We start from the raw sequence: 12,459 nt of genomic DNA on the forward strand, positions 1-12,459 counted from the left end.
TCTGAAAACACAAATACTATATTTAATATGTTGCATGTTTTCATAGTATTTTTTTAATACCTGCAGAATTAAGTTCTAGTGCACAAGAAACAGTAGTTCAAGATTAAAAATAGGGGCTGGGGATTTAGCTCAGCGGCAAAAGTGCCTGCATGGCAAGCGCAAGGTTGTGAGTTCGATTCCCGGTACTGGAAAAAAACAAAAATAAATAAAAAAATAAAAATTAAAAATAAAAATAAAAAAAAAGAGGTGACAAGAATGGCCTGCCACACAGGAAAGAAAGCTAAGCACATGTGCTCTTAGTATAAGTGAGACTTGCATATGGAACATGCAGTTGTCATGTGTGAAGACTTCCTTGGGTATGACAACTGAAGCAAAGATTACTTTTATTGTAAAGTTTTATTGGTATTTTCATTGTAGTTCATATAGGAATTTATTTTTGTTGTTATTTTTTAAAACTTTAAACTTTTAATAAAGGATATTTACTTTGAGGTGGAGCCCTAGGCTGAAGTTTAAGGAGCAGTAGTTGATGCTTCCATTAGTTTGGCCAAACCCCAGGAACATGAAGGAGCTTAATCTAACATGCTTCAAGTTTCTAAAAATGTTCCCCTGGTACAATTTGCTTTAAATATGGAATATTGTCAATTATCTATAAGGAAACAACTGTCCTTTTAAAAAACCCATTTTTTTTTTTTATTGACAGAATCTTGCTATGTTGCACAGGCTAATCTTGAATTAGTGTTAGCCAAGTATATACCAACAGTTTTACACTTTGGGAGTAAATCTTCTTTAATTCTAAGGTGATGTCATTCTAAATTTGCAAGGAGAATCTCAAGAAAATATAGGTAGTATATGTATATTTGGCCTCAGCATCAAAATTTTATTGGACAGGTTATTTGTTAGGCACTGAAATCAGACAAATATGTATGGTAAACTTTTGTAAGGAGAACTTTGCCTTTAATTTTTATTTTCTAAACTCCTGGTGTTTGCTTTGATGTCAGATTTGTGGAGCAGATTTATTTTTGGACATCTATTTTGAATTTTCCTTGCTACAAACAATTCTTGGCCTCAGACAATAGAAATGAACTTAATGTTTTGTTTTCAATCAGTTTTGTCACAATGTGTTTTGTCATATTGAAATACTGAATAGTTTTTAAATTACAAGAACAGTTTATAGCTGAATAGAACTCTGCTTTTAATCTTTTTATAACAAAATCTGATCGAGATCTCAGTTTGTGAACTCAAAGTTTTATATATTTTCCTTTAAAATAAACTTTATTCAGTAATAAAGTATTAGTAATTAGTAATAAAATATTTTAGCAGTTGTTTTCAGTTCTTTTTCTGTCTTAATTTTTAAAGTCATGACTGGCCACAGGCAAAATTAATAAATTTTCCCCATTTCTCATCGCTTTTCTTTCCCTCTCAGTGGCATTATTTTTATTACATACTCACTACGTGTTCTCTTTGGTTGCAGTCTCCTTAGAAAAACTCCGAAATGCATTGGTAACAACTTATTAGTGATTTACTTATAATAGCTTTAAATATTAATCTTGTTGGGGTGATTTTATTTTGAAAGAGCTCTATGAGCCTCAAGCTTTTATGACATTCTAAGTGTGAAGTTTTACCTCACAGGAAGGTTTGAGATGGGTGATTGTTTATAGGGATTGTTTTTGAACCTTTATGCTCTGAAAATCATAGCCATCCCTTATCTTCATGTAAAACTGATTAAATATATGGTAATAATATTCTCTCATAAAAAAGATGTCAAACTTGATCAGCAGGAAGATATTAACAAAGGAGCCTTAAGAATTAATAAAGGTAAACTTTATTTTAGAAGAATAGCTGATTTGCTTTTATGATTTCCAGGTGGTTACACAGTTCACGATAAGCCAAACCCCAGAGGTGAAATTGTAATTGGCGGGCAGAATATCTCCATGGGATATTTTAAAAATGAAGAGAAAACGGCAGAGGATTATTCTGTGGATGAAAATGGACAAAGGTGGTTTTGTACTGGTGATATTGGAGAATTCCACCCTGATGGATGTTTACAGATTATAGGTCAGTGTCTCCTCTTTTACGTGGTTTTCTTTACTTTATATAATTTCAACCTATGTGAAAGATAATATTGGTCAGAACAACAATAGGGTTAATGATTCATTGGTTCAAATTTTAAGCAAATTATTTAACTTGTGTCTGAACTTCTCCATCTGTAAAATAGGGACAAGAATACCAACCTCATATGGTAGCTATTAGCATTATATTAATTGACATGTGTAAATTATCCGTAGAAGTACCTGAACTTTAGTAAGTAATAGCAGTAGTAGCAACAGTATTGAGAGGCAGGGAAAAGGGTTGTGGAAGCAGGTTGGTTAATGAAAAAATAAAAAATTGTTTAGAAAAGATTTTTTTTGTCAACTGCATGTGTTTCTGTGTATTTACTGTAACATTCTCTATTCTAGCCCTTCCCTTCCCTTTACCTTATCACTCAAGGGATAGCATGAGTTCATTTTCTTCCCTGTTGGCCATTTAAACTAGCCCTGAACCTTGGAAAATATTGCTGTCAGTCCTTAGCATCAGTCTGTTCTAAGAATATCAGGTGCTTTGACATTCCCCTACCTTATTGACATTACCTTATTTACATTCAAGCATCAACTCGAAAGGTGACTCCAAGTGAAATATTCTGTTTACTTTAATCAGGGAAAACTTAAAAATTGACTAACTGATAAAGACCACTCTGCAGAGTCCTAGTCAGGTCCTTTTTAAGCCATAGAGTTCTTTAAATAGTAGCTCTATTGACCCATTTTCATGTATTGCCAACCTTTACAAATCCTGACCTGAATAAAATTAGAGGTTTCCAGAGAAAATTGATTATCTAGAACTTTCATCTGCTGTGGGAATTCTCAGGAAACATGATACAATTGAGAACCAATAACTGTTTTTTCTCCTTGATTCTTAATTGCATTTAATTCAATGATTATTTCTTTTTTTGTTTTGTTTTGTTTTGTTTTGTTTTGTTTTGTTTTTGGTTTTTCTCTGGTACCGGGAACCGAACTCACGACCTTGCGCTTGCCAGGCAGGCGCTTTGCCGCTGAGCTAAATCCCCAGCCCCCTCAATGATTATTTCTTATAAATGGGCTCCCAGGCTATGAGTAGGTAAGTCATGATCCATATGAAGAGATCGTTAGTCAAGCTGATGATTATTCAAGAAGGACCATTCTGTGCCATCATACTCTTACTTACATTCTTTCCTTTTTTTCCCATGGTCCTGATGATTGATTCCAGGACCTTTGCACTTTTTATTTTTTTATTTTGAGACAGGATCTCATTAAATGGCGCAACCTTGAAATTTTGTCTCAGCCTTCCAAAATGCTGGGATTATAAGTGTGTACCATGCCCAGCTTTTGTTCCACCATTTTCTTAAAGCACTGTCATTTTTAGAGATAATATCATGTTCATAGCAGCGCAATTTGTAATTGCTAAATTTTGGAAGCAACCCAAATGTCCATCCACTGAGGAATGGATAAAAAAATCGTGGTACTTTCATATAATGGAATATTACTCAGCTATAAACAAAGATAAACTCGAGGCTTTTACAGGTAAATGGTCACAACTAGAGTCCATACTCATAAGTGAAATAAACCAGACCTCCATGTGTAAGCACTGGATTGTCTCACTAGTGTGAGAACCTGAAAGTGTGAATAAAAATTAGGAGGTATGATAGGCATTGTGAAATGAAAGGAAAATGCTTAAAAGTAAAGAGCAACTGGGATGAGGGAAAAGAGAAAAGAAAAAAGGGGAACTTATGTGTGTATGTGTATACATGATAGCTAACATAGTTGTACTACTGAATTCTATAGCTTTACTAAAAGGAACAGGTAATGATTAATTATTTGATCAGTCTTCCATGTCTCTATTTGTTTTCCTGAGAAACCACTTTGAAGATACTAATACGTAATACAACAATCATTGTTAATTTCCTACCATTTTGTCTGTAATTCAGTATTGATTGTATTGTTCTTATGCTATTTTGTAAATGCATGTCTGTTAATATGTTTTCCTTCTTTTATTTTTAAAATAAATTTAAAAAAGAGCCACACTTGCAATTCTGTTTAAAAAAATAAAGATAATATCAAATATGAAAAAATGAGAATTAACATTTGTTGATTACACTCTATGCAGCAGGTTGTATGATGGGCCTTCTGTGATAGGCATCATTTTCCCTAATAATAGTGCAGTGAGAGAGGTTAATTGACATGCCAAGGATCACATAGCTACTGTCAGGCAGAATTACCATTGAAATCCAATGCTGCAAAGTCTTATTTTTCCATTAATTTTGTTGTATTATCTAACATAATGATAAGATATTTAAGTTTTTGGTATAGGATATAACTTTCAGCTAGTACTAGTTTGCCTGGGCATTTTCTTTTTAACTGATATGTATAAACAAGCATTATACATAGCAATATTCTAGAAGTATCTTTGTAAATAAAGATTAAAACAATGAAGTGCAAAGAAAATCAGATTTCTGTATATATTAATGAAACACACTGTGGATAACCTAACATTCTTCCTAACTACAGATCGTAAGAAAGATCTGGTGAAGCTGCAAGCAGGAGAATATGTGTCTCTTGGGAAAGTAGAAGCAGCACTGAAGAACTGTCCTCTAATTGACAACATCTGTGCTTTTGCCAAAAGGTAACTTTCAATATACTTCAAAATTATTTCATATGCTTACAGTGAAAGGAAAATTAGAAACAAATTTGATTATATATAATCATAAGGGTACCATCAAATTTTTCTTAGAAATTTCATCAGAGTTGGGAAATCATATAGAACTAAAACTCAATACCTATTAAACTACTTTCCATTTGTTCCTTCCCTCAGCCTCTGACAATCAACATTATACCTTATTTTTCTATGAATTTAACTACTCTAGATATCTTGTAGAAGAAGAAAAATACAGTATTTGTCTTTTTGTGATTGGCCTATTTTACTTAGCATACATAATGTCCTTCAGGTTCATCCATGTTGTAGTATGCATCAGAATTTCTTTCAAGACTGAATAATATCACAGTACATACATATTTTTAATTTGTCAGGGAGCTCTCATACTGTTTTCCATAGTGGCAGCACCATTTTTTAATTTTTTTTTTTTCTGGTACCAGGAATCGAACTCACGACCTTGTGCTTGCCAGGCAGGAGCTGTGCCGCTAAATCCCCAGCCCTGGCAGCACCATTTTTGCATTTCCACAAACAGTGCTCAGGTGTTCTAATTTCTGTACCCCTCACCAACATTTGCTTACATATTTTGAAGGTATTAGTTATCCTAATGGGCGTGAGAGAGTCTCTCATCGTGGTTTTAATTTGTATTTCTCTAATGATTTAGGCTTTTGAGCATCTTTTCATATGATTGCTGGCGATTTGTATGTCATCCCTGGAGAGAATGTCTATTCAAATTTTCAAACATTATGGCTTTTTTTTTTTGACGGTATTGGGAATTGAACCTAGGGCCTTCACACTGAGCTATATCCTTAGCCTTCTTTTAATTTTAAGGCAGAGTTTCACTAAGTCACTAAGTTGCCAAGACTGAACTCGAACTTACACTTCTCTCTCAGCTTCCCAGAGTGCTGGTATTACAGGAGTGTGCCACCACACCTGGCTTCTTTGCCTGGTTTTTAAATTGAACTAGTTGGGATTTATGTTCTTGAGTTATGGTTATTTATCTATTCTATAACCTTTCCTCAGATAGATGACTGGCAAATTTTTTCTCCCATCACAGTACTTTGCAATTTTCACTCAGCTTTTTGTGTTTTTAATTTAAAAGTAGTCCCATTTATCAATATTTGCTTTTTCTACCTGTGCTTTTGGTGTCATATCTAAGACAAATCTCCAAATCCGTGAAACATTTTCCATATGTTTTCTTCTAGGAATTTTATAAATGTTCAGGTATTTGATTCTCTTTGAGTTTGTTTTTATACATGTAAAGGTCCACCTTCATGTTTGCGTGTGGATATCTAGTTTTTACAGCACCATGTGTTGAAGAAATTACCCTTTTATCACTGGACAGTCATTTGAGTTTATTTCTGGGCTGTCTCTTCTAGTCCGTTGGTGTATTTGTCTGTTTTTATGTCAGGACTGTGAATTTTCTTACTTCATATTGCAGTGTTAACAAATAAGAAAAATCTGTATTTGGAATTATCTGTAATGTACTGTTTAATTGAAAAATTTGGCTCAGTATTAATGTCTATTTTATTTTCTAATACTTCAGTGACCAGTCTTATGTGATCAGTTTTGTGGTTCCCAATCAGAAAAGGTTGACACTTTTGGCACAACAGAAAGGGGTGGAAGGAACTTGGGTTGATATCTGCAATAACCCTGCCATGGAGGCTGAAATACTAAGGGAAATTCAAGAAGCTGCAAATGCTAGTAAGTAAGAAATTGTTAGTTTGTTGAAAGCCCATAAAACTAATTCAATAATATCTTGTGCATTACACTCTTCAAGGCATTTGTTTTAATAAGAAACTATAGAATTAGAAAACCAAAAATGTTATATAGTAGAACAATCTATTGCATGTTACAGCATCCCTGCCAAGTATTTTATCTAGCCCGTGTCTGGAACTGTTCAAATTTAAAGATATGTGTTATGCAGGTCTACTTTATGTGTACAAAACAGAAACTGACAACACTTCAGTAAATGTTGTCCCTGTGACTGTGCTTTGTAGATATTCTTTGGCTCTGTAAATAGACTATCTCTGATGTTCATTAGTAACCAAATGGAGAACACCTGAGTATGTACTGTGTTTTAGGCATCAAGAATATAAAAGTTGATAAGACACATTTCTTGCTCTCATTATCCAGTGAGAGGGACATTTAAGAGTGACAGTACTTTTAATAGCAATAGAAATGTAGAGAATCACAGTACCACAGATGAGGATACCTAATCCTGCCTAGGAAGTACACTGTTATGGATTGTATGCCAAATAACAGCATGAATAAAGGCACAGAGGTGCAGAAAAGGAAGTACATATATCCAAGAAACAAGAAGTTTATTGTTAACTGGTGCAGTAAAGATGACGCTGTAGAGATGAACAGAGGCCAAGCATGTTGTGCTCTATATGCCATTTTATGAAAGTTAGACTTAATCCTTAGGCGGTAAGGAGCCATTGTGAGGTTTTCTCAAGTTAGTTATATGGTCAGATTTGCATTTCTGGTAGATCTGTTTGAGAGGGGCATTGCAGTGAGGCAGGCAGCCAGTTTAAGAGAGCTATACTATATAGTTAGATGAGGGCCTACACCAGGGACTCAGGAAACACTTATGAATCAAAATTGGGAAGCTTTCATGATTACTTGTATAATATAGGTAAGGGAGAAAGAGTCTTAAGTTGGCCCCTAGGTTTGTGGCTTAAGCAAGGTAACTGTTACTACTGATTGAGCTCAAAGATACAGGAAGAAAAGACAGTTTATATGAGAAGATGATAAGGTCAGTTTGGTGTGTATGTAGTTTGTAATGCCTGTTGGATAATCACAGTTAAAATATCCAGTAGGTAGTTGTGTATATTAGTCCATACCTCATGAGACAGATCTATATTTTACAGTAGACTCGAAAGTAGATGGGCAAACCTTGAGGGAGAATGTAACAAGCGAAGAAGAGGCTGAAGATGGGTCCCTGGGCAACACCAGCATTTATGGAATGGATGGGCGAAGTGTGTGTTGAAGGTGCGCTGGGAAAGGTGGCCAAAGCAGATAGTGCAAAGCCCTGCTGAGACAGCTTCAGAAAGGGAATGATCACACAGTTTCAGAGTAGCAGGTGGGTTGGGCAGAAGTTACCAGAGCATTGATTGATAAATTGAATAGATTAAAAAGTAACTCTGAAGCCAAACAGTAGGCCACTTTTATAATGTTTTTAAGTCTCAATTTTTATTACCAGTGCAGTAATAAGTATGCATAGTTTTTATAATAGCAAATAATATTACAGGACTTGCATGGAATAGCAGCCCTCAATATTATATCCCTCTTCATCCTCAAGTCCTATCCCCCTTCAACCTTGGCTGTTTTTTTGATCTATGGCATTTGTCTCTTTTTCTAAAGAAAAATTTTTCATTGGTTTTTTTTTTTAAACTCTTCACTTCAGATGTTATCTATGGACTTCCTACCACTGATGATACTGTAGCTTTCTTATATCCATTCCCCATATACATACTTCCATTTATAATGTATAGTACAGTTTCATGTTTTACATATGTTTCTATTGTTAGGAATATGAAAATATTCACAATTGACCTATATGTTATTTTAGTATTAAACTTCCATTATTGCCCAGCATTCGCTTTTTCCTTCTCAGTTTTTGTGTACCTATTAAAAACTCTTACCCTAAATTCAGATAAAGTTATAAAAGTATTCTGAACTACAGGAAAGTATAGCATGTATGTATATTTCTTTTGTTCACAACATCCTTCTTAGAGCCCGTCATCTTCCTGCTGAAATGTAGGTTTTTTTGTACCCCAAGGATTTCCTGTACCTTCATCATGGGGATTTCCTTTGCCTTTCTCCTGTTGGGGATCTGGTTTTCTGGATCTCATGTCTGTCATTTTCCTGGTTTACTCACTCATTTGGTAGAGGACATCCTCGAGCACTTTCCAAAAGAGGTACATAGATAGTAAATTTTTGACATGTACTTACACAGTATAGTTGAATGCATCTTTATTATATATTTGCCGTTGAGGCACAGTTCATTATGTAAATCATTTCTCCTTAACATTTTGCAGTTTTGGCTCCATTACCTATCTTTTAAGTTCAGTATTGCAGGCTGGAAAGTCCAGTTCTCTCCGTATTCTCTTTGGTTTGTGTATGAACTCTTTTTACTCATATCTCTTTAAGCTGTCAGAGTTGTTTTCTTAATTTATGGTATTATAGGAACGCAATGATGTGCCTTACTGTAGGTTTTTTTATCATTTATAATTATGTAGACTTTGTATGGGTTCTTTCATTCTGGAGATCTCTGTCTGCCCTTTAGTTCTGGGAGATTTTTAACGTTGTTGATTTGCTCTTTTTTCCCCATGGTCCTCCTCCACCTCAGATTCTCATTCTTGTTCTCATTCTCACTCTCACTCTCATTCATTCTCTCTGTCGCTCCCTCTCCCTTTCCCTCTGTGTGCTTATATAACTACTTTTGGGGGGTTGGTACTTGATTGAACCCAGGTACACCCTGAGCCTATGTATGTATGCATATATGTATGTATGTATGTATGTATGTATTAAAACAGGGTCTCACTAAGTCCTGCAGCTGGGCTTGAATTTATAATCCTTTTGCCTCAGCCTCACATAGTGTTGGGATTACAGGCCTGGGCCACTATACCTGATCAGAAATACTTTCATATTAACTTTCTGATTACCTATTCTCATCCTCTAATTTTATTGCCCTTTTTCTTTCGTTTTCTGTATCCCTCGTCTTTGGTTTCATATTCTGAGAGTCCCTTAACATTATCATCTCATCTGTGAAATGCCCAATTTATACTCTTAGAACATCAATTTTGAAGAACTCATTTTATTTATTTACTTTTTTATTTTATGGAAAACAAGTAAAAATTTCATAACAAAAATAATCGGAGAATAACAATAGTTAATATCTTGCATATTGTTATCTTTAAAGTAGTTACTCAGAGTACAAGATATGGGCTTAAAAATTCTCTAATTAATATTAGCACAAATCTTCCTTTTTAATGAACTAAGAGACACTAGTAGTATAACTAACTTGCAGTTTTTCTTTTTCCCTTCCTCCCTTTCCCCTTTCCCCCATCCGAGTTCCTTTTTTTTTTTGAAAAATTTCTTCCTATTTCACACTACCTATTGTACATTTTAGACCTTATTTACTCTTAGAATTTCTCCCACCAGGGAGACAATATGATGTTTACACATGTGAGTCTGATTTATAAGAACTCATTTTTGTCTTCCTAGTTTTTCTTCCAATAATGTTCTTTTGCTCTTTTATGGTTGCAGCTAACCTGCTATTTATTATTCCTCTGAGGACGTTGGAAGAACTCTTTCTCTGTAGTTTCCTTCTATTAGTATCTCCTTTTCCTCCACCTTCTATTTCATGTTTTCATTGGTATAGCCTGTCAAGTATCTGCTCATCTTTCTCTATTCATATTTCAGAACAATTACAGAAACAACTTGGAAAGCTTCCTGGTGCTCACTGAAACATTAATCAGGCATTAGCAACTTTTACTTGTATATCACCCTGTTTTTCTGAAGAAGACTTCTCTGATCTCTTGCTTGGGCAACATTTGTCTGACTGCCAGCATTCTGATAGCCAAAGGGAGGAAGGGGTGGGGCACAACAGATCTTATTCTCCCTGGGTCCTTCTGGTTTCTGCCTCACTCTTTCCTTATGTGTGCAGTATCATTTTCAGTTGCCAAATATTATTCCAGTTCTTGAGAATCCTTTTAAGTCCCTTTTGGACTTTTTAGGTGAGTTCCACGTTTTTCCCACATTTTAATAAAATGTAATGCATATCTTTTACACTCAGTTATTTTTGTTTGTGATTATTTTCTTATTGTGGATTTCTGTGAATAGGATTCCTGTGTCAAAGAGAATGTATACAGCGGCTTTTTCCTCATTGCTAAACTGTTCCCTCTTCTAGAAAAACTGTACTGATTTATCTACCTCTCAGAGATACATGAGTATATTTGTTTCCTTAACTTTGCGATTATTTATTTGTATTTATTTTTAAAATGAATTTGAATTTTTAAATTAATGACTTAGGATCCATTGATGACTAATTTTTTTCCCAAGACAAACTTTCTGAACTCTGACCTTTGTAAGATTGAAATAATGTTTTATTAACCTAAGCAGAACTAAAGTCATTTATTTTATAACTATAAAAATAGTGCGGCTTGATGTTCCTTTTTTCAAGATAATGTGGTTTTAGTATTCTTGATATACTTTTATATTAATGTAATCAGGCTCCCAGAACTTTCTTTGGTACAAATCCTGATTTTACAATAGACTACCCATTGGAAGGGTACTGCAGTTATTCTTGTCACGTTCTGAACATACTAGAGCAGTAGAATATTACTTAAATAATTGCCTTTGCATATTTAACTGGGTAAAGCCAATAATGGGGAAAGTTAAATCATATTACAATCAGTTGGAGAGCAGAATAAAAATCCTAGGACCCACTAAACCCCTATAACTTTCATGCTCTGGAAGTCAGGCCTATACTTGAACAATTTATGATAGGGGTATTGAATGATAATCATGAGCTATGTATGCAAATCATAAACATTTCCGTGCCACAAAAGATTTATCTTGCCAACCTTTTGCCTCAAATTGTAATTTCAGAAACTTATGCAAAACACTGTAATATAGTTGCATTGTCAGCAAATCTTTCTGAAATTATACATATTTCCTAGCAGGCCTGTTTGTTTTTAAATATAAGTGTGATATATAGGTCATATCCAAGACTATAAAGTAATTGTTTTGGGTAATTTGAGCAACTATCAGTGGCTATAAAATTGATCTTTACAACTACCTGCAGGTCTTACTTCATAATAAGTTAATTCAGATAAAAATGCCTTATGAAACAGTGTTTTGTTTTTCTTCTAACCTTTTATCTTTCTCTCTTGTTGGCAGTTACTTTATTCTGTTTACAGGAAACTGTGATTGTCCATTGCTCCTTGTAGTGTATGTCACTAAATAATTTAGGAATTCCCAGCATGAAACCCTTAAAGCAGCTATTTTCTCTCTCTGAACTGGAATTTAGCTAATAAAGATTAAATATAAGGACATCTATTAATGTGGTTTAATTAATTGTATGCAACTGAAATAATGTGCTTGCCTTGTCCAATTTTGTCAGTGATTCTTGAATAGGATATGTGTAATTAGGGTTAATGAAATGAAATATAAGACTTTGGAGCCAAAATATAGTTGAGAATTTAGCTGTTCTCTTGAGATTCAAATGTGACCTTGGAAACAGATATTTCAGGCACTATAGTATATGTGATCTGTAACATAGTAACAGAACAGACATGTTAATTAAAGCAAGTTTTATGTTCCTTTACTATCATTTCAGGCATTATTTTTAGGAAGTTGGTTTTAACAACATTTTAAAAATTATTTTTCAAACTCAGATTTATATTCCTATCTCACTGTAATGAGAAACTTACTAATTTAATTAGTCTTTCATAGAACCAACACTACTACAGAGCAAGAATCTCCCTGAATTTCTTTGTGCTTACCTTTGAAATCAAATTGCACCTAAAGTCATCTAGTCTGTTTTGCAGCAGGTTTTTAAAAACATGCGGATGTTTGGTTCTGCTCAATTCCTGTTTTAAATACTTGCACGTAAAGCCTATCCATCAGTTAACATTACTGTTGATGAATCTTCTGAATTTTAAGGATGAATCTGTATTAATAATAAATGACTTTGTGGAATATAATTTAAGAATTAAATTACAAGAACTA

At 34.1% G+C, this 12,459-nt stretch overlaps 1 protein-coding gene across 3 annotated transcripts in view; it reads left to right on the forward strand.

The window, feature by feature from the left end:
• Acsl4 (acyl-CoA synthetase long-chain family member 4) overlaps window positions 1–12,459 on the forward strand; it is an 84,563-nt gene that overhangs the window by 68,460 nt on the left and 3,644 nt on the right. For all 3 annotated transcript variants that reach the window (XM_005404662.2, XM_005404663.2, XM_013504536.1), the window contains exons 13-15: window positions 1,864–2,055; window positions 4,578–4,692; window positions 6,266–6,423. In XM_005404662.2, coding sequence (XP_005404719.1) covers window positions 1,864–2,055; window positions 4,578–4,692; window positions 6,266–6,423 — 465 coding nt within the window. The remainder of the gene's footprint in view (window positions 1–1,863; window positions 2,056–4,577; window positions 4,693–6,265; window positions 6,424–12,459) is intronic.

Source organism: Chinchilla lanigera, unplaced genomic scaffold (genome assembly GCF_000276665.1).
Source record: "Chinchilla lanigera isolate Chin_1 unplaced genomic scaffold, ChiLan1.0 scaffold00089, whole genome shotgun sequence".
NCBI lineage: Eukaryota > Metazoa > Chordata > Mammalia > Rodentia > Chinchillidae > Chinchilla > Chinchilla lanigera.